This window comes from Naegleria gruberi, assembly GCF_000004985.1.
Source record: "Naegleria gruberi genomic scaffold NAEGRscaffold_46, whole genome shotgun sequence".
Taxonomy (NCBI): Eukaryota; Heterolobosea; class Eutetramitea; order Acrasida; family Naegleriidae; genus Naegleria; species Naegleria gruberi.
Genome location: NW_003163281.1, coordinates 66,845 through 87,675, shown reverse-complemented (window position 1 = coordinate 87,675; position 20,831 = coordinate 66,845). Strand labels below are relative to the sequence as shown.

Sequence of the window (20,831 nt, the reverse complement as noted above, 5' to 3'; positions counted from 1 at the left end):
AGCTAACAGTAAATAAGCGCGGGAAATGTGTTGAGAAGTGTTTGCACAGACTCAATAGATGAATCCCATGGCTATTGGAAAGCGGATGTCATCAGCAATTCCAATTCCTCTTCCAAAACCAATCTCAATCCATGCCAAATGTCCACTTATTAAATCGGATGGCAAAATATTCGTTAAAAACTCCTCTTCGTGCGCACAAATTTAATTCTCTTGAAATATTGGGATGCATTGCAACAGAACATTACAACAACACAAAAAAATACAACAACCATGGCCACTGAATCTGCTGCCACAGAAGTGTTGGATTTTTCCGAACAATTACAAGATGTTGATGAAAATGAATTGAAAATGAGTGAAAATCAGAGTCACGGAATGCAAAAAGATGATGAATTTTTAAATGATCAAATAATTTCGGAATATAAACAATTAATTGATAAGGAAATTATAGAAAAGATGATTATTGAAAAATCATCATCAATAGAAATGAAAAAGGAATTTTTTGAACAATTATTCGATGGAAAATTTGTAAAAGCTCTCAAAATGATTGTTTTTAAGGAATTTCAAAAGCCATACAGTGGAGTTAAAATGTCAGAGAAGAGATTTCAATGGTTTGGAAGTACGACCTATCATTGCTTTTTAGTGAGTGATTTAATTGATTGGATTGGTACACAGTTGCATCTCAATGAGAAGGATTCAATGATTTTTGTAAATATTATGAATGTTTTGGGATGGATTGGACATGCACAATCATCAAATAGTACAACGATATCAAAGAGTGATATTTTCAAGATTTTACAAAAACCCAAATTGGTTTTAATTGGAGGAGGAATGAGCGGTTATAAGATTTGTAAGAGTATTCTGAATGAAATATTCGATTTAACAGTTATTGATAAGGAGGGAACTCTTGATTTGGTTCCAATTTATCCAACAATTATTTCTGATAAGAATAATGTTAATCATATTTCAGTAGATCACAAAAAAACTCTCCCAGAAACAGTGACTTGTATTAAGGGAATTGCAACCAATGTCACAAAGTTTGGAGTTTTTTTTGAAACTAAGGAAATAATCAATGAGAATGAGGATGTTAGAAAAATAAGTAAGCGAGAGAATACCTACTTTATCAGATATGATTATCTGGTAGTTGGACCTGGATGTACTTGTTGGAATGAGTTACCAATTAGTAATGATTCCCAAATCAAATTTGTAAATACATATTGTGCTGATAGCTTGGTAGAATCTCATGAATTCATTTCAAATGCTAAAGAACATGCAGATGAAATATGTGTAATTGGTGGAGGTTATGTTGGTGTAGAAGTTGCTGGATTCCTAGCTGAAAAATATCAAAAGAAAAATGTCACTCTGATACAGAGATCTGACATTTTGATGCGTCCATCCACTGAAGCTCACAAATCAGTCTCTGAAATTTACAAAACAATGGGTAATGTTAAGGTGCTACTCAAGAGCCAAGTTGTAGCTCAGAAAGATCCATACACCTTCACTGTACGCACAAAGAGTGAGAGTGGTGAGGAGACGGAATCAAATTTAAGCTTCTCAGTGTGCTTTATCTGTACAGGTATGAAACCTCAAACAGATTTTATGGAGTCAACCTTTTCCAAATGTTTGGATGAGAAGGGATTCGTGAAAGTCAATCCAAGCATGCAAGTACTCGATGAAAATGGTAAACCTTACAATCATATCTTTGCAATTGGAGATGCCACCAATGTTAAGGAAACTAAACTTGCTACTTGTGCTCACAAACATGCAAAAACCGTTTATCAAGCTCTTCCACAAATTATTCAATCCATTTCGCAAGATTCCATTCCAACCTACAAACCAAGAGGATATGAACAATTGCAGGGAGTTATCATTGGACCTAATAATGGCCTTTGGATAAAGGGAAATAGTGTGCTTCTCAACTCTAAGGCAATTGCTTGGATGAAAGAGAGCGGCCAAGCTGCTAAAGGAAGAAGAATGAATAAACTGTAACGCTTTATTGGTTGAAATACTCAAAAACAAGTTTGGCCTTCCTTGTTTCAAGTGGAGTTTTGTTGATAATCTCTTGGTAGTTTTGTGAAAGAATGACATTGGAGACAGATCCCATTCCCTGCAAGAGGATGCTAGTTTCGTAAGAGGACAACCCATGTCCAATCTCAGAATTGGTAAAGATCTGCTCTGCAACTTGTTGAGCAAATTGAGGAGCTTCTAACATTTCTTGTTCAGTTTGCTTTACCCTGCTCTTTCTGCTTTCTATTTTGGTCAACTCTTGAATACAATTCATCATACCACTCACAGAGCTACAAAGAAGAAGTTGAGGAGGTCTGAATAGAGTTGGTGGAAAAGTATCATCCTTAACAACCACTTTCTTATTCTCTTTCTTTGAGTTTTCAACATAGATTTCTCTCACAGTTTGTCTCTCCACTACTTTTGAAGTGAATATATTTTGCAATTCGGTAAATCTTCCAAGCATTGTTGGATTTGAAATCATACATATTACAAATGGTCTTTCAAAGAATGATCCAATGGAGACAAGCTCTTCTATTGTAGCCTTTCTCTGATTATTTACAGTATTTGATGCAACTCCGTGTTCCTTGTTATTTTCATTAGGGAAGTGAATATGATCAATGCTAACAATAATGAAGGCTAATCTCATTGTTGGAAATATAACATCAGCCATCTGCTCATCATCAACAGCGTTTCGGATTGAATAATATTTACTCAACTCATTTCTAGCAGGAGGATATCTTAGTCTTTGATGAACAATAATTGAAGGCTTTTGAGAATTTGATCCAATTGTTGCACTATTGGTGTTCATATTATTTATATTGTTTATCCTATTCATTGTTTGATTATTATTATTAGAAGAAACTACCGATTGATGTTGTTGTGATTGAGGTATTTGCCTTCTTGAATTATTCATATTTTGATGATAATTATTCTTGTTGTATTGATTAGTTGATTTTTTCATCATGAAAGCCTTAGTAAACTGTGATTTTTATTTTTAAAAGTTTAGTAAATTAATGTAATGGAAAAAGGGAAAAAAGATTTATTGAGTTGTCACCAATATAAAGAATAGTTAATATTTAGCTCCTTCATCTGCTTTATCATCAATAATATTCCTTGGGGGTTTGACTTGGCAATCCAATTCTGTTTGGATGGTTGTGAAGATGAATTTATTTTTGGAAATTGAGATTTTTATTCTATTCACATTTATTATGATTGAAGACTGCTTTTTTACACTTGCATTTGATAAGATGTTACCATCCATGGCAGTAAATTTGGAAGAAATTATAAACAGATATGAAACCTTGAATAGACTGGTGTAACCTTTAAATAATGGACACATAACTCCCTGTGAGATAAGCATTAAAAAAAATGAATATCTTCAACATCCCAGAGGTTGTGGTTAGGATTTTCCCATTCCTTTCAACAGAAGACAGAGCACACAACAGATTGATAAATTCAACCTTTGATGCAATTTATCAAACAGAAGAGAAGAATGACTTGATTGACAAGTGGCATAAATATTGCCAAGAACTTGCCCATGATTATGATTCTCCTGTACTCAGCAATGAACAATTAACCAATTTAATTAATCAATTTGGTTTTACCAATATGCAATTTCACTTGAAGGTTTGGTTGACTAATTGTGCAAGTGGCAGATATCACTTCTCTAATTTAATTTCTATTGCCCCAGTTGATGATTGGGAATTTATTGCAGAAACACCAATCTCTGAACACTCAACCTTTCCCTTGATATTGAATAGTGAATTTGGTGAAAATCAATGGCAAGAGAATTTGATTATGGTACACAAAGGACATTTCACTTCAGTATTGACACTTTTAGATAAGAGAAATGGCTTATTTTTCATATTTACAGGTACTTCAATGTTCCCATCATTGAAATGCATTGGGCATATCAAAGATTGGATTGAAAGTATTCCAATTCATGTAATCAAACCAATTTCATTGTTTGGTAATGAACTTTATCCAGATGAGGAAATGATAGGAAATATGACAAAGTATGTGAAAATTATGCAAGAAGGAGATAAGAAGGATCTGGTCGAGTTTTTGAAAGCCAATGCTAATTTCTATCCATATCTCAGTATTGAATTGAGAAGAGATCCAGAAATATTGGGAGCAGTCAAGAAAATGTTTGAAACTGATCCAGATTGTTATTTTCAAAATATTCCAGCGTTTTTTCCTTCTGAGATTAGAAAGGATAAGGATGCTTACTTTGACTTGTTCAATATCAATAGTTCTCACATTTTCTTGCATCATAGCTTAAGAAAGGATAAGGATTTTACAATCAGATTAATGAAACAGTACCCTTATTCAGTAGATCCAAATCGTGTTCAAACAGAATTTGTCAATGATCCAGAAGTGGCTAAACACTGGGTCTATACTATTGATTTGAAAGAAAGTGCATTCAAAATCAAGACAAAGGAGGACATTTTAAGGTTCTTGCAGGTAACATTGGATGTTGAATCAGTAGAGCCAGAATTGTTGAACAATTTAACACTCATGGTTGAAGTTATCAATCAACATTTCCATAGAAATTACAAGACTAATGAATATTTGGAAGATAGAGATGTAATCCTTGAGGAAATCTCAAATAGAAATGTAATTTTCTTAAGTATTGCTTCTCCTGAATTGAGAAATAATAGGGAATTCATGTTAGAATGTATTGAAATCAATGAAAAAAGTGCTCTTTTCATTGGTGATTCTCTCAAGAATGATGTCAAAATATTAGCAAATCCTACAGCTTTGACATATGTCAGTGGACTACAATTGACAATGAATCAAATCTTGGAAATACTGAGAAATATGGAAAATGATGATATCGACTATGCTATGAATTACAATGCAGTTAAAAATTTCATTCCAGCAGAATACTTGAAAGATGATGAGTTTATGTTGCATTTGCTTGAAATTTCAGCATTTACAAACGTTCTCATGAGTAGTAAGCTTCGTAAGGATAAAACTTTCTGGAGTATGGCCTTTGAATCGAATCAAGATTTGTTGAAGTATGGAGTGGTACCAATTGACATCTTGAGAGAAAAATATCCTTCAGATTTGAGCAATATAGATCCTCGTTTATTGACCTACAAGATGAGGGATGATAAGACAGTGATTGAAAATTCAGGTGGCGAGATTTTCAATTATGCTTCAGAAAGAGTTAGATCTGACAAGGATCTCCTATTGGAATGCATGGAAAGGTACTCATCAGTTGTATACTTGTATGCTCCTAAACACTTGAGGAAAGATACACAAATTAAACAAGCTCTCTCATGTCCATCCCTATTATCCATACCAGACAAGCTACCAAGCCGATTTGCAAAGCAATAAGTAAAATCCAAAGGGAATCGTCTAACTTTATTTCAAACCAAGATCTTGTTCCTTCTTTGAAATTCAATGCCTGATAATATTTAGACATCATTCACAGTTATTCTAAACATCAAGATGCATACAGGTATGATCCACAAGTTGTGATCTCTTAATATTTTGTCCTAAATATTCCTTCAGACCTTTTACGCCTTTTTCAGTGTAAGTCCATCCATCACCTGAATATAATTCTCTCATTCCACATGCATAATAGAAAAAAGTTCTAATATCCAATAGAGATGGTTCCTCATTCTTAGTTAATTTCTTTTCTTTACAATATTCAAAGAATTTTTCTTCATTAAAATAAAGAGGATGGCTTGAACCGAATCTTCTAATTTCTCCAAAATCAAAATCTGCCATTTTCTTAATCTCTTCGAATGTAGTAGTCTTGAGTTGATCCAAATATTTACAACAAATTGGGTGAATTCTTGGAAATACATGTTCCACCAAAGAGCAAATACCATCCCAACTAGCAACCTCTACAAATGATCCCGAGTCATTCATAAAAGAGCTCTTACTAATTATTAACAACTCAAATCTAACATTCTGACTGATTTTTTCCTTCACATACGATTCCTCAAATCCAATCAAGTGAAACATTTCCAAAGCAGCTCCATTTGATAATTTCCCATCTGTATGTTCAAATTTTGCTGCAATTTCTAACAATTTCTCTACACCATCCTCTCCAAACATGAAAGCAGTTCTATCAGTAGCATCATCAGTCAATTGTAAAAATTCCTCTGGTTTATCCCTTCTTCCCTTCACTATTCTTCCTATTAAATTTTCAACTCGGAATTGTTTCGGAATTGTTTCAGGGTTCAAGACCATATCATGAAACTGTTGGGGAGTGGAAATTAGTACAGGAGGTTGTTGAGACATTTTTTTAAAGTTTGTTTTAATCCAAGTTCAACTTTGTAATGCAGGTAATGAACTACCTATTCACTAAAAGATTCAATTCATTAAATTAATGAACTAGCTTCCTATTAATATCAACAATGACGTCAAATATGACATTTATTTTGTAAACTCGTTTAAAAAAATGCAAGAAAAACAACTCACAGATTTTTCTCAAATTCTCCCAGCAGAGATCATTAGAGATCAAATATTTTCATTCATTGATGGCTCTGAATTGTTGTGTTATTTTCAGCATGTGTGCAAGCAGTGGCAGAGTCTAATACAAGGAACACCCTTCTCAATGACCAGAAGCTTCTCTATTGGTATGGAATTTGAGAAGGAGGAATCATTTAGGGAATGTTGTGATAGTGGAATGTTATCTTCAATGGTTAAATTTAGTTGTCGAAGTGTGGGAGTTGCAATTTTGGAGAATTTTCCATATCTTGAGAATTTGAAAGAGTTAATAATTGATGGCAGTTATATTGGAGATGAAAATGCAATTTATCTTTCAAAGTTTAAATGTTTAAAGAGGTTGAATGCTTGCTCATGTAATTTGGGGCCAAAGAGTTTACAATATTTCTCAAATTTGAACTCATTAGAGGAGCTCACCCTCCCATATAATAAGGTCAGTGGAGGATTATATCATTTAAAGAAATTGAAAGGTCTGAAAAAGTTGGATTTATCGAAAAATGTTCTATCCATGGATGATATTGAACAATTGAGTGAAATTTCCAATCTCAATCATTTGAATTTGAATGGAGTTGATCTTGGAGGAAAGTGCATGGAATATATTTCTAAACTCCCCCTTATTACACTTGAATTGGAAGCATCAAATATTGATGAGATTGGTCTGGGAAACATTTCACAAATTACCACTCTTTCAAAATTGAAATTGTTTGGAAATAATTTTGGAAGTGAATCTTTACGTCATTTAGTCAAACTTTCAAATTTGAAATATCTAAGTCTTGCATATAACAAAATAGATGATGAAGGAGTTGAATATTTATCATTGCTACAATCACTCGAATATCTTTCTTTGAGTTATAATAATATAGGAAATGATGGAGTGCAATTTATTTCAAAACTAGAGAATCTATCTCAATTAGAACTAATCCGCAATAGAATAGATGAACGAGGTGTACAATTTATTTCCAAAATGAAGAATCTGACAAAGCTTAATCTTGGAGAAAATCCTATTCGAAATATTGGAGCTCTCTACCTATCTAAAATGAAACAGCTGAAAGGTTTAGATTTGGATGGCACAAAAATTGATGATTTCAGTATAGAACATTTGTGTTTGATGAAAAATTTGCAATATTTAAATATTGAAAGAACTAATCTCTCTGAAACGAAAGTAGAAACCTTGAAAGAAAGTTTGAAATTAGTGAAAAATCTAGAATTGAAACTTCCTTACTTTGCCAAACCTCTCAAACCAAAGAAAAAGACAAGAGAAGAGTTGGAACAATTCCAATATCAAACATTAGAAGAGTTCAACTTTTAATTTGTGAAAATACTTTATTTTCAATATATAAATACTACTGATGATTTGTCTATGTAATAAATCATTTACATTATAGCAAGGAGAGTATTAAAAGTAAGCAAACAAGCCCAAAACCATAGCTCCCAAAATATAAGCAACGAGGAAAATAGATTGAGAAAGTGGAGCCTCATTCTTGGTATTTCCATAACTTGGTTCAACAATAACCTTTGGAGTACGATAAGCAGGCATAGCACTTGCATAAACAGAATCAGCACAACTACGAGAAACAGAGCCAGCATCAATTCCAGTTTCAGAAATGAAATTATACTTTAAAATCTTGGCAGAATTGTGTTGAGAATTGGCAAAATCATTAATACTAGTAATTGCAGCATTATCAGCAGTAGCAAACATGAGATTACAATCAGTTCTAGTAGCATTGAAATTAAAGTAATTCTTGGAACCCTTCTTAACAACCAAATCACGTTCAAAATACAAGTGAATATGACCAGTGGTGGTGGAGGAACGAACTGTAACGTTAGAAGTAGCATAATCAGCAATAGCAACATTTGATGGAGTGTCACTTCTAAACTCATGAATAATATTATTCGAATAATGTTTACAAATTATCATGTGTATGGATATATTCATGGTGTGATCATGTGTGAAAATATATAATAGAATGATGAAATAATAGAATGATGAGAAAATCATCACATGATAATAAAACTTACGCAGTAGCCATCAATTCATAAAAATTGTGAGCATCGGTTTGTGGATTTCTGTAAACCATGTAGAGAGTAGATGGATTAGTGTCTTCACCCATCTTGTCTGGTTGTTGTTGATTGTCTGGATCAGCAACAGGTTGAGACCAAGCGTAACCATATCTAAATCCGAAAGCAGCCCAACCACTATTATTCGAAAGTTATAAAATAGTAGTATTCGAAACACAATAATCATAATAACTGACTCAGTACCAATCATTGAAATAAAACTTACTTGTAACCTCCTTTTTTAATATAACGAGCACGTAAGTATGGAGTACCATCAGCTCTATTAGAAATAGTCCATTGAATAAAATGGTTTCCATAACTAGCACACTTTGTTAAACCAGTTAAATCTTGGGCATTGGCGAAAGTAATTGTTGTTGAATAACAGAATAACAAGAAACAACATGTTGCGACGAGTTGAGTCAACAACAATGATCTGGAGGATGACATGGCGTTTTTTTTTAAAGATGAGGATCTTCGTTTACACACCCACACACAATAGAATGATTAACAATGAATTGTCTGTTTTTCTATTGGAGAGATCAAATTGAAAGGAGAAAATTATTGTTGACAAGTGAAGGGTGGATGGGCCGATTTGGATAACATTAACGAAAAATCAGCAACAATGAAAAGGAAGCTTCAGATCACGGCGATGATGATGAAAATGTTGAATATTATTTAATGTTATTACAGGAGGATTCGATCCAATGTAGTAGAAATCAATTTCTTGTCCTTTGCAATTTGGGTTTGAGTTTCTTGTGATATTTCACAATTTCTAATTGAGAAAGTTTGAAGAGATTTGAATTTAAATTCTCCATTTGTGATTCTTTGATGAAATGCATCTGAAAGATTATTATTGTTTGCTCTCAAAATTGTTAAATTGCATGAAAATGTTGCATTGGAAATATACATCAAGCCGTCAAGAGAGGAATCAGTTGAGGAAATGTTCAAGTTTTTGAGATTTTGAAGACAAACACTCTGAGATAGTAATTTACATCCTGCATCAGTGAGTTGGTTGTGGGATAAATTTAAAACTGTCAAGCTCTGTAGATTTTCACATGAACTGATGTGTTCACAAGTTTTCAATTTAAAATCATTACCCTCCAAATAAAGCTCTTCCAATTGATTGGATTTCAAGTCTAAAAGCCAATTGAATTTTTCTTCTGGAATTTCATTTTCATTCAAATTCAAAACTTTCAAATTTGGAAAGAATTTGAGAACACTTCCACCAACATTTTCCTTGTAACCTCTCGTAACAATCGTTTTACCTGGAATTAATGTACGATTTTCTGTCTTCTTCATCCCTTGAGGCAATGCTTTCATTGTAAGTTTTGTAACATTTTTGAAAAATCCACGTTCAGCAGTTGAGTAAAATTTCTTACTCAAAAATTGCTGCCTAGAAAAATCAATATCAATCTCAAACTCCACTGAATAATCCTCATCATTTCCCAAAATAATATCATTCCACTGCCTTGAAACTAATCTCAATTTCTTATGAGCCGTTCCAATATCCAAATATTTCACCACATGATCAAAAATTACCTCAAATGGAATTCCAATTGGAGAAATTTTTAATTGATTTTTATCTTCCATTCTTTTCTTATGAGATGATTTAGTCTTCGGAGGTGGATTTGGCTTATTCAGGGCCTGTAATTTCTTCAGCATTCGATCATCATCATTGTCATCAGTATTAATCGAACATTTGAATGGTGGCATTTTTATTAGACAATGTTCTTATTTCTCATTGACCCCCTATCAATTTAAATAAAAATTCAATTTAATTCATATCGATTTAATAATAATTAAAATTGATTGAAAATTATTAACGTGATTTTTAAAAACTTCAACTACAAAAAAATTAAAGCACCAAGAATTGTGCATTAAAGACAGCTCTAATTTCCGGTCTCATATATTTCGTCGTTCACATTTTGCTGATTGTTTTGGCTCCCCTTCTTTGCTAATAGCGTTTAATTTTAATAATTATAATAATAATGAATTATTTACGGGATTTATGGTCCTCTCTGAGTGAGCAGACTTCAACGACAACAACACCTTCATCGTCATCATCAAGTGATACATCTTTAAATAATAATTCGACTGGTAGTAGCGGTTCACCAGCTGGAGTTTTATTTAATAATAATGGAAATACGGAATTAATATTGGCAACAGGAAGCTCTTCATCTGGTGGTGGAGGCTCTTCTGGTTTGTCGAGGCTGATATTTTCTCTTTCTGAAACTGGATTGACTTTACTATTAACCTTCTTATCGATAAAGTATTTGTTCATGCCACTCTTATCAAATTTGCTGAATACTAACAACAAACAAACAGGTACAAATTTACTGCCGAGAAAAAAGAGAAAAATTGGAGAATTAATTCATAAGTGTTTACATTTAGAAAATCCGAGAAAGGATGATGACAGCTATTACATTTCTTTATATGAAAGATATTTGAATAAGTATGAAAAAATTGTAGCTGACTTTTTAGTTTTACCTGAAGATTTGGATAATAATTTTGATGATATTGGAGGAATGGATAAATTAAAGAAGGAGATTTATGAATCTGTTTGTTTCCCACTTAAATATCCACACATTTATGAAGGAAATAGCTCTGATTCAACAAGTATTAAACTCAGAATGCTTCCAAAAGGAGGTAAGTATCCTTATTAACAATTGATTATTTAATAATTCAAAATTTATACAGTTCTGTTTTATGGCCCTCCTGGAACTGGTAAAACAAGTTTGGCTAAAGCTATTGCAAAGGAATGTAATTGTGCCTTCTTAAATGTTAAAAGAGAATTCTTATCTGATTTCCTTTATGGAGAAACTGAGAAATTAGTTGGAGCTCTCTTCAGTTTTGCCACCAAAGTCAAGCCATGTATTATTTTCATTGATGAAATTGAAAGTTTATTACCTTCAAGACAAGCCAGTTATCAAATGCATGAAGTATCAAAGGCAAGAATTAGTATTATTCTTTCAGCATGGGATGGTTTTGAAACTACATCTGATGGTGATCAAGTTATGGTAATTGGCGCAACCAATTTGAGATCTCAATTGGATACAGCTGCTTTGAGAAGAATGCCTTTACAATTCAAGATAGATGCCCCTGATCGTAATAGCAGAATTCAAATCTTGAAATTGCTCCTCAAGAATGAAAGAGTTTCTCCAACTGTCAGCTTTGAAAAGCTTGCTGATGCTACTCAATTCTTCAGTGGAAGTGACTTGACAGAATTGTGTAAGAAAGCTTTATCCTTCCCTATTAAGGAATTAATTGACAGAGAAATCAAATCCAAAACATCTATGGCTAATATTATGCCAAGAGAATTAATGTTTGATGATTTTATGAAGGCAAGGCAATTCGTCAATCCAAGTTGTCTTGAAGAGTTTGAAATTCCTATGGACACAGATAGAATTATAGTTGATTAAACTTCTCTGTTTTATCATGAAACATTACTCTCATCCTGGTTGAACAGTGTTGAAAAGCTTTCATGTTGATGAAGATATTAAGAACATTAAATTCAGAAAATACTAATTTCAATCAATGCAAAGTTTATCAAGGTAATTTGTTTATTTACGATTTATGTCACAAAGTATTCCTTTAGTGACGATCTAGTTAGAATGTTTGACTAATCCTTTTTGGATCTATTGTTAAAGTATGACATTACTATCCAAGCAACCTTGGCCTTTTCTTCTTGAGAGTATTTTGATCTTGTACAAGTCTTAATCTCATTAGTATTGTACTTTTTGGCAATTTTAACAATTACACTAGCACATGCCTCAATATCTTGTTCAGAATAACCAGTATAGTATTGTAAAACACTATCCCAACTATCCTTCTTATTACAAAGTCTTCCTGCAACGTAAATGCATGCACTAGCAATTTGAGATGGAGGATAGTAAAGAGAGGCCTCTTCTAACAATGACAATTCTGATAAGTAATAGGCAAGAGCTAATTGATTAAAGTCACATCTAGCACATTTGAGATATCTCTTAAGGAATGGATATACTGTAGCAACTGTGATATTGAAATCCAAATCTCTCAGCAAGAGTCTTTCCATTTTCAGAACATCTTCCTTAGTAAATAAATTCATTGAAATCTTAACCAATTCTGAAGAAAGTGGATATTGAAGATCTTCATACTTTGAAGCAACAAATATACAGGTAGCTCCCAATAATTGAAGATGATTCAAATTAATGTCATTCTTCGAAAGGAAACGATCTAAAAGATCTACAGCCAAATACATTGTTGGAGTACTGAGTCTAAACTTTTGATGAACTTCAATCATCCAATTCACAATGGTGAATCTATGCTTGTGTCTCATGAAAGGTTGTCTCGACAAGTAAGCTGGATCTGCTCTATATTTGTTTTCAATCTTCTTATAATGTGAATGAATATCTTTAACATATTCGATACAAGACTGAGGATCTTCAGAATCTGCTTTATCAATACCAGGAGAAGTCAATTCGTCTGTAGTCTTCTTTTGAGGTGTGGTAGGTTTGGATTCCTCACTCACACTACTAGTAGTAGATAAAGTACTTGTTGGAAGGGATGATGTGGACAATGATTTGGAAATGGATGGTGGTTGTTGTTCCTGTTCAATTATTGCTGTTGAGGAGGTGGTGGATGTATTGAGTGATTGTTCTTGTTGTTGTGGATCTCTATTCTCTTGATTATTTACAGTATTATAATGAGTGGAAGTGGTAATATAGTCACTAGTTTGTCTCTTGAGTTCAACTCTCTTCTCATCACCAGGTCGTTTTCTCAAATTCTTAACACGAGCCATGATGGTAGAAAGAGCAGTCCTAACTGATGAATTGTCATCTTTAATGGATTTTTTAATAGGGGCTTTAGTTGGATGGATGGAAATTGGTTTGATAGGGTCCTTGTCGGCAATGGTGATAGGATTGGTATTTTCATCAAGCACCAAAGAGTGGGATCTTTGGTACATCATGATTTGGAGAAGGTCGTTTGGGTATTTTTTTTATGTTTTAAATGCAAAGTTAACAATTATTTAACGGTTTTTGAAGGCGCCAAATCACTTACAGCTTTTAACATTTAGTTTACTCCTCCTTAAGCCGTTCGTTTAAGGCATAAGATTCGTTACAGAATGTATTAAATGAAAAGATATTATTTAATGTTAAACATTCAAATTTTAAAATACATCATAAAATTATATATTAATACTAGGTTATATTGTTTACAAAAAGTAATCAGGAGCTGGCTTCTTTCCTGGGATACCTCTAGATTCTTGAGGAGCAGATTCGAAAACTTTGAAATTCCTCTTCAGGTTTTCATCCAATTCAAGAATGGCAGCAACGTTACCGCATCTATAGCAATAGTTTGGAGCTGACCAAACAGTAACTAAGCTTTCATTAAACATGTGTTTGTATCCTTCCATGACCAATTGGTGAGCACGACAAATGAGTTCAATACCGTTAGTTTGGTTAAATTGAGTAACGACGTCTCCACCGAATAAATAACCAGCACCTCTTGGACTCAATCCCCACCCATCAATATCTAAATAGTATTAAAATCACAACAACAATAAATGATTAAGAAATTTTGAAATAATATCAATAAAACGTACCATCTGGATCAGACCAAAGCAAGTCGCACATTGGACCATCATGTGGGACTTCTTGTTTTCTATCAATTTTACGAATTTGATCTAATGAAGTAACAGAAGGCGAAAGACCTCCATGGACACAGAATACTTTATCTTCAATTAAAGCTGACAAACTCAAGTAGTCAAATATTTCAGTACAATATCTCCAAACGTTAACACTACCATATTTTCTAAGACATTCATCATAGAAACCATAAACTTGTGTAATTTGTCTACTTTCGTGATTACCTAAAATAATATTGTTGGTTAGGAATTTTTCAATTTACAAGAATAATACAAACCTCTGATGAGTGTTATACGGTCAGGATATCTTACCTTCAATGCAAGCAAAAGCAAGAAGGTCTCTACACTATAAAATCCTCTATCTACAAAATCACCCATAAATAAATAATTTGTATCAGGAATATCACCTCCTACTTTAAAAAGTTCTTTCAGATCATAGAATTGACCATGAATATCACCGCATACCTATGATGACTTTTAATAATCATGATGACTATAATACTTACGGTAACTGGGGCAAAAACACGTTGTACGTTAGCTTCTTCAATAAGAATTTCTTTAGCCTTTTGACAGAGAGCCTTGACTTCAGATTCTTTTATAAGCTCGCAACGTTTTAATTTTTCAATTTGTCTATCCAAATCAGAGGGTGAGGTCATCTTTGTATCAATTGATTATTGTGATGATGAAAAAAAACTATCCGCGTCCAAGTTTAAAAGAGAAGAGAAGAAAAACAACCGATGACCAGATATTTTTTTTGCGAGTTTGCCTTGGTCTTTTTTTAGATGCTCTTTAATGGCTAACAGTGGCTTTGTCTTACAACAGAAGGCGCGAAAAAATACTAGTACATCATTACCAGTAAAATAATTTATTATCTTTGTCTTCTGTTGGTGTGTTCTATTCCTACAAAACAATATGCTACATTCACCAAAGAAGAATAATAAGCCAAATTCTTCTTCATCAACTAGAAGAAGTTATAATAGTGCTAAATTTTCATCATCAATACAATCGGATAAAACAATTATTCCAAAACAGTGGTCGGAAGCAAAAGAATTATTGCAATCACTTGATACAACAAATGTTAATACAACAAAATCTGTTGAGGATATTTTGGAGTCTTTAAACTCAATTTCTTATCCTGTTAGAGGAATTGACACTGAAGTATGTTTTAGTTTTAATTGAAAATTAGAAAAATCAATAATTAGTTTTGTTTGGATGTCGTTGTGAGAATTGCTCAATATTTACAATCGGCTGAATCACAAGATTTGCTAATTTCGAAATTATGCCAATTGATTTCTACATTGACAATCAAACAAGAAGTATGTTGAATTAATCATATTATAATGGTTGACCTTTGGATAGTTTCAATTTTCAGAAAAGAGGGGAGAGGATTTAATATCTGTGTTTACACAATTTATTTCATCATCATCTACATGGTTATTAGCTGATTGTTTGAGGACATTGAGTTTTATTCTTTATGATATGGCCTCCAAATGCTCTTCTGAAACCTACAAGTCGATTTTAACAGTTGTAATACCACAAATGAAGGTTTCTGTATCGGACTTGGAAGTAAGGAAACAATCTATCAATTGCCTTGTGAATTTATTCTCAAAACCAAACCCAGAAGTGTTATCACCATATTGCAAGACAATTTACTCTTCTACATTGCAAAATTTGGAAATGCTTACAAAAGGAATAGCAGTAGAAAATGCCCAAAAAGTCCTTTACTCTTCTCTTAAATTGCTTTCTGGTGTTATTCAAACTGGTGACAAGATTCATTTGCCAGATATTGAAAAGATAGTTTCTCACATTTCGAAACTAATGCTTTTTGGAACAATATTTTTCCCTGCTCAATCTTCTACAAATCCAAAGAAGGGTATGTTTTTATTTTGATCATGTTATTGAATTTAGTATCAATAGACTCAGGATTTGCATCAGATTCAGATTATTCAGATTCAGATTCTCCACATATAAATAGAGATGCTGTAAAGATTAGAATAGCAGCACTCCAACTTATCAACACATTGGCTAAGAAGGATTTCAAGTCGTTATTCGCTCAGTGGAAGATTTTATTCTCAGACAATGATAGTACAAATCAAAATCCAAAATCTAAGCAGACTTTATCTACAGTTTTACTCTTTGATCCATCCTCAAAGGTTAGATTAGCAGCAGCTCAAGCGTTAGCTTCAATGCTGGAGAATAGTGAACTTTACCTTGCTCAAGCAAGTGAAATGAAGACAAAGTCTGCATTTACATCATTTTCTCAAACTCTTGCATCGATAATCAAAGAATTACACTACACATTAATATTATCAATCAAAAAAGAGTCTCTTCCTATTCTTCCAGTTTCTATCAGAGTAAGTATGACATTACATTCATATCAATTCTCATTGCAAAAATTATAGACACTTTCTTTACTAATCGAAAATACTCCTTACAATAAGATGAATTGTGATATTATCCTTACAAACATTTCAGAAATTCTGGTTGGTCTTATCAATTCTTCACAAGTAGACAAGACAGTTCAAAATCAATCATTTTTATGTTTGGCTACATTATTTGGAACCAAGGAACCTCTAAGTGAGGTTGGTGCAATTCTAAGGAACTCCAAGTTGAGTATTATTCCACTCTTGATAGAATATTTATCCGAAGAGTATGTCTATGTCATAAGAACAGAAGCTGCACAAGTTTTGGCCAATATTGCCAAAAACTATCCAGATCTACTGTGGGATAATTGGAGGATTATTTTGAGAAAGATTAGGATTGGTTTGAATCACAATGACCAAAGTAAGTTGAAAGATTTATTTTTATTTACAATTTCTTTCAACAGCTCTTCGTCTTACAGTTATTCAAATTGTCAACAATTTTACCTCACCGTTCAGTGAATCAAAGATACCTGCTGTTTCTTTCAAGAAACCAGTAGAAGGATTTAACACACTCAAAATTGATGAAAGTGTATGGGAGAGCATAACTGATATGGTTCTTGCTCATGCACTTCAAGATTCTAATCAGTCCATCAGGTCTGCTGCTGTTTCAATATTTTCTAATATTGTTCCATCTACCTTTGACTCTTTCGGAGAACAATTGTCAGAAAAAATTATTTCCTTAGTATTTTCAAGTATGAATGACGAAAATGCAAATGTTAAATCATCTGCATGTCGTACCGTTGGAGTGTTTGTATTGTTTGGAAAACTTCAAAACAATTTACAATTCATGAGCAAGTCTCTCAAATATTTCCAGGATATGTTAAGCGATTCATCTCTTAATGTAAGAATTAGAGCTTCGTGGTCCTTTGCAAACCTATGTGATGCATTGAGATCCTCTGATTTGAGAAGCAATTTAGAGCTTGTCATTCCTGTTCTAATTTCTAGTTTAAGCTCATGTCACGACAATGATAAGGTTCTTTGTAATGCTGTAAGAGCGTTAGGTAATATTGCCAGCTTTGCTGACCGAGAGCTTTTGAACAACCACGTACAACAAGAAGGGGTATCTTATTTTGTTCGTACTTCCAAGGAAGGAAAAGGAGAGACTTCAACAAACCTAACTACTGTAGAACAAGTGTTACTTCAAACACTCTCAAGCGCTCTTATTTCCAGCGGATCTTCTGTTAAGTCAAGGTGGAATACTTGCTATGCTTTGGGCAATTTGATTGGCAACACAAACATAGCCATTCAAACAATCGATGAAATTGTAAACATGTTGTGTGAAAGGATTTCTTCAGATGAAAACTTCAAAGTGAGGATTCAAGCAGTTCTAGCACTTTCTCTTTTAACAAAAGATTACGGTAGTTCAATGAACAATTTTAGAGTATGGCGTTGCTTGATTGATTCCATCAACGAACTTTCGTCAGACAATCCACCTGCTCAATTCTCAGAGTACAAGTATATCAAGACACTCAAGAAGCAAATATTAAGCACACTATCTATCTTTGTAGAAAATATTAATCTTGAAGCATTTCTTAGAAGTGGAGTCAATGTCCAAGAATATTTCATTGAAACTGGTGAAGTAGTTGTTACTGCATTCTCAGAATGTGAGTGGGAGGAATGCTATCAAGATACCATCAAAAAGATTATTGCAGCATTTGATTTATTAGAATTGGATACCGAATCACATGCCTTGAACACCATTCTAAAAAGGCATACATTTACCACCGAACAAATATAAGAGGAGATGAACGAACATGAGGTACACTCATAGCCTCAAATTTTATTACTGCTACAGAGAGAACAACACACAATGTTACTAGGAAATTCCACAGAACTTCTAAGACATACTAACGAGCAACGTTGTGTGCTTGTCTTTCACAACAAACGCCCGCGTCTTTGGAGACTTACAAACGTTTACAACCGGCACCCTTAAAAGCAGAAGTAATTAAGGCTGTTGGAAAACATAAAAAAAATAACATTAATACATAACAGAATAAAATGACTGAATACAAGCTTGTTGTTGTTGGTGGTGGTACGTAGTTAAGACATTGAAAAAACATTAACCTTAATACCAATATATTATTTATAAATAACAAATAACGAATTATAATACATTATTAAAACAGGTGGTGTCGGTAAATCTGCTCTTACAATCCAATTAATTCAAGGCCATTTCCTTGAAGAATACGACCCAACTATTGAAGACAGCTATCGTAAGCAAGTTACTGTTGATACTGAAACTTGTTTCTTGGATATTCTCGATACTGCTGGTCAAGTAAGTGTTTTAAAAATTGAAATTCTAACCCGTTTCATAGGAAGGTAAATATTTTCAAAAATAATAGCAAATAATTTTAATTATTATTATAATAGAATATGCTGCTCTCAGAGACCAATACATGAGATCTGGGCAAGGATTTTTGCTCGTTTTCAGCATTGTAGAAAAGAGATCCTTAGAAGAATTGAACACTTTCAGAGATCAAATTTTGAGAGTTAAGGATAAGGATAGAGTTCCAATGTGTATGATAGGTAACAAGTGCGATTTGGAAAGCGAAAGACAAGTATCAACTGCTGAAGGAAAGAATAAGGCTGATGAATGGGGCATTCCTTTCTTTGAAGGTTCTGCCAAGACTAGAACTAATGTTGAAAACTCCTTCTTTGAATTGGTCAGAGAAATTAGAAAGGAAAAGGGTAGCAAGACTGCTGAAGCCACAAACAAAACAAAGAAGGCTCCTTCAGAAAAGAAGAAGAAGGGTTGCTTAATTTTGTAAATTACTGTAACGATAAATTGAAAATTATTTCAATTAATTGTTATTATTAAATTTGAATAATAAACAATATTGTATTTTTACATTTGTACAATTTTAAAATGTTTTTTTGTGAACTATTGAAGAGCCATGTTCTTCATAATCATTTTTGGTAATCCACATATCGCTAAAGGAAGGAAGTGAAGCTAAAATGGAACCACCAAGCCATGTTGTATAGGCCCTTTCGTTAGGAGCTGAGATTCTGAGAGAGGGAACGTCTTTTGGAGCTGATTTCTTCAATTCACTAAGCATTCTTGAACAAAATCCATCAAACAGTGTTGATCCACCAGCAAAGAATATGTTAGAGTACAAATCTTTTCTAATATCCAAATCAGATGTTTGAATAGAACGAAGTACGCATTCATGAACACCCATATATTCCAATCCAATCAAGTATGGTTTGAATAATATTTCTGGAGCCATATATCTTTCAGATCCAAGTTGAATTATTGAACCATCAGGCAACTTGTAAGGTTTAGGGTCAAGCATTCCCTTCTCCTCATCCATGATCATTTCCTTTTCGTACACTGCTGCTACATACATTAAATCACTCTCCTTAATACTTTTTACAACTTCAATTTCACTAGAGGTATGGAAATTATATCCTGATTTCCTCAGCAACAATTGCAAGTAATTGGTAATATCTCTTCCTGCAACGTCAATTCTGGTGATTGCATTGGGAATAGCAAAACCATCATAAATTGGAACACAATGAGTCACACCATCACCACTATCCAATACAACACCTGTCATTGATCCCGAAGCATACAATGATAAAACTGCTTGAAGAGAAATAAATAATTTAGGAACATTATAAGATTCAAAGAAAATGTCAGCTGCCTTTTCTCTATTCTTTCTAGGATTGAGAGGTGCTTCTGTTAAAAGAACAGGACTGTCTTCTCTTTTAAATGTTTCACCTAGACCTGTATCTTTATCCATTAAACAAGCATATAAATAATCCCAAACTCGTTCCATAGCACTCCAATCAGTAACAACTCCGTGTTCCATTGGATATTTCAGTTTTAAAATTCCTCTCTTCTCCTCTGCTACTTTTCCAACACAAAAATCATATTTGGGTCCAGCCACTGGCATAACTCGGACATGTTTCGTCGATCCAACACTATCATTGTAAATACCCCGTTTGTTTCCTCAAATAAACTTACTAATTATTAAATACATAATTTGGAATTTCATCACCAGCTAATCCTGCTTTAATAAGACCAGATCCCTATTAATTGATTTAAATTTTCCTTATTATATTTTTCTTTTTGAAAACCTACATTATCTATCACTAATGGAGTTCCTTTTGTATCCATAATTATTATTTACAATAATGATCTATTAATTATCTGTTTCTTTGGTTGAAAATCTTGTATTATTCGGATCAGAAATATTAAAGGTTTGATGTTGTAGTATCACTTTCTATTGAGGCTTTATTTTTTGTTGATTGAAAAG

General features: G+C 33.1%; 12 protein-coding genes across 12 annotated transcripts; 6 read left to right on the top strand and 6 right to left on the bottom strand.

Moving 5' to 3' along the window:
* Nucleotides 1-270: 270 nt before the first annotated feature.
* On the top strand, nucleotides 271-1,986 carry NAEGRDRAFT_71358 (uncharacterized protein; the record flags this gene model as incomplete). The annotated part of the gene is made up of 1 exon (XM_002673474.1): nucleotides 271-1,986. The coding sequence occupies one exon, from the start codon at nucleotides 271-273 to the stop codon at nucleotides 1,984-1,986; it is 1,716 nt and encodes a 571-aa protein (XP_002673520.1).
* Nucleotides 1,987-3,372: 1,386 nt separating this feature from the next.
* NAEGRDRAFT_71357 (uncharacterized protein) lies at nucleotides 3,373-5,346 on the top strand (the record flags this gene model as incomplete). The annotated part of the gene is made up of 1 exon (XM_002673473.1): nucleotides 3,373-5,346. The coding sequence occupies one exon, from the start codon at nucleotides 3,373-3,375 to the stop codon at nucleotides 5,344-5,346; it is 1,974 nt and encodes a 657-aa protein (XP_002673519.1).
* Nucleotides 5,347-5,448: 102 nt separating this feature from the next.
* NAEGRDRAFT_71356 (uncharacterized protein) lies at nucleotides 5,449-6,261 on the bottom strand (the record flags this gene model as incomplete). The annotated part of the gene is made up of 1 exon (XM_002673401.1): nucleotides 5,449-6,261. One exon carries the CDS (start codon nucleotides 6,259-6,261, stop codon nucleotides 5,449-5,451), a length of 813 nt encoding a protein of 270 aa, XP_002673447.1.
* Nucleotides 6,262-6,577: 316 nt separating this feature from the next.
* Nucleotides 6,578-7,777, top strand: NAEGRDRAFT_51529 (uncharacterized protein; the record flags this gene model as incomplete). The annotated part of the gene is made up of 1 exon (XM_002673472.1): nucleotides 6,578-7,777. One exon carries the CDS (start codon nucleotides 6,578-6,580, stop codon nucleotides 7,775-7,777), a length of 1,200 nt encoding a protein of 399 aa, XP_002673518.1.
* Nucleotides 7,778-7,864: 87 nt separating this feature from the next.
* NAEGRDRAFT_71354 (uncharacterized protein) lies at nucleotides 7,865-8,973 on the bottom strand (the record flags this gene model as incomplete). The annotated part of the gene is made up of 3 exons (XM_002673400.1): nucleotides 7,865-8,339; nucleotides 8,488-8,664; nucleotides 8,753-8,973. The coding sequence occupies 3 exons, from the start codon at nucleotides 8,971-8,973 to the stop codon at nucleotides 7,865-7,867; spliced, it is 873 nt and encodes a 290-aa protein (XP_002673446.1).
* A 237-nt stretch (nucleotides 8,974-9,210) lies between these two features.
* NAEGRDRAFT_51528 (uncharacterized protein) lies at nucleotides 9,211-10,239 on the bottom strand (the record flags this gene model as incomplete). The annotated part of the gene is made up of 1 exon (XM_002673399.1): nucleotides 9,211-10,239. One exon carries the CDS (start codon nucleotides 10,237-10,239, stop codon nucleotides 9,211-9,213), a length of 1,029 nt encoding a protein of 342 aa, XP_002673445.1.
* A 275-nt stretch (nucleotides 10,240-10,514) lies between these two features.
* On the top strand, nucleotides 10,515-11,945 carry NAEGRDRAFT_51527 (uncharacterized protein; the record flags this gene model as incomplete). The annotated part of the gene is made up of 2 exons (XM_002673471.1): nucleotides 10,515-11,172; nucleotides 11,224-11,945. 2 exons carry the CDS (start codon nucleotides 10,515-10,517, stop codon nucleotides 11,943-11,945), a joined length of 1,380 nt encoding a protein of 459 aa, XP_002673517.1.
* Nucleotides 11,946-12,145: 200 nt separating this feature from the next.
* NAEGRDRAFT_51526 (cyclin B1-like protein) lies at nucleotides 12,146-13,471 on the bottom strand (the record flags this gene model as incomplete). The annotated part of the gene is made up of 1 exon (XM_002673398.1): nucleotides 12,146-13,471. One exon carries the CDS (start codon nucleotides 13,469-13,471, stop codon nucleotides 12,146-12,148), a length of 1,326 nt encoding a protein of 441 aa, XP_002673444.1.
* A 163-nt stretch (nucleotides 13,472-13,634) lies between these two features.
* NAEGRDRAFT_55855 (uncharacterized protein) lies at nucleotides 13,635-14,894 on the bottom strand. Its single transcript, XM_002673397.1, has 4 exons — nucleotides 14,656-14,894; nucleotides 14,428-14,614; nucleotides 14,108-14,374; nucleotides 13,635-14,037 (listed from the first exon to the last, which is right to left on the bottom strand). Exons 1-4 carry the CDS (start codon nucleotides 14,803-14,805, stop codon nucleotides 13,718-13,720), a joined length of 924 nt encoding a protein of 307 aa, XP_002673443.1. The 5' UTR covers nucleotides 14,806-14,894; the 3' UTR covers nucleotides 13,635-13,717.
* A 167-nt stretch (nucleotides 14,895-15,061) lies between these two features.
* On the top strand, nucleotides 15,062-18,310 carry NAEGRDRAFT_71349 (uncharacterized protein; the record flags this gene model as incomplete). Its single annotated transcript, XM_002673470.1, has 6 exons — nucleotides 15,062-15,307; nucleotides 15,352-15,465; nucleotides 15,509-16,022; nucleotides 16,067-16,503; nucleotides 16,552-16,933; nucleotides 16,977-18,310. 6 exons carry the CDS (start codon nucleotides 15,062-15,064, stop codon nucleotides 18,308-18,310), a joined length of 3,027 nt encoding a protein of 1,008 aa, XP_002673516.1.
* Nucleotides 18,311-18,570: 260 nt separating this feature from the next.
* On the top strand, nucleotides 18,571-19,340 carry NAEGRDRAFT_60817 (uncharacterized protein; the record flags this gene model as incomplete). The annotated part of the gene is made up of 4 exons (XM_002673469.1): nucleotides 18,571-18,604; nucleotides 18,699-18,847; nucleotides 18,888-18,891; nucleotides 18,943-19,340. The coding sequence occupies 4 exons, from the start codon at nucleotides 18,571-18,573 to the stop codon at nucleotides 19,338-19,340; spliced, it is 585 nt and encodes a 194-aa protein (XP_002673515.1).
* A 93-nt stretch (nucleotides 19,341-19,433) lies between these two features.
* On the bottom strand, nucleotides 19,434-20,692 carry NAEGRDRAFT_60816 (actin-related protein 1; the record flags this gene model as incomplete). Its single annotated transcript, XM_002673396.1, has 3 exons — nucleotides 19,434-20,496; nucleotides 20,540-20,604; nucleotides 20,657-20,692. 3 exons carry the CDS (start codon nucleotides 20,690-20,692, stop codon nucleotides 19,434-19,436), a joined length of 1,164 nt encoding a protein of 387 aa, XP_002673442.1.
* Nucleotides 20,693-20,831: the final 139 nt, after the last annotated feature.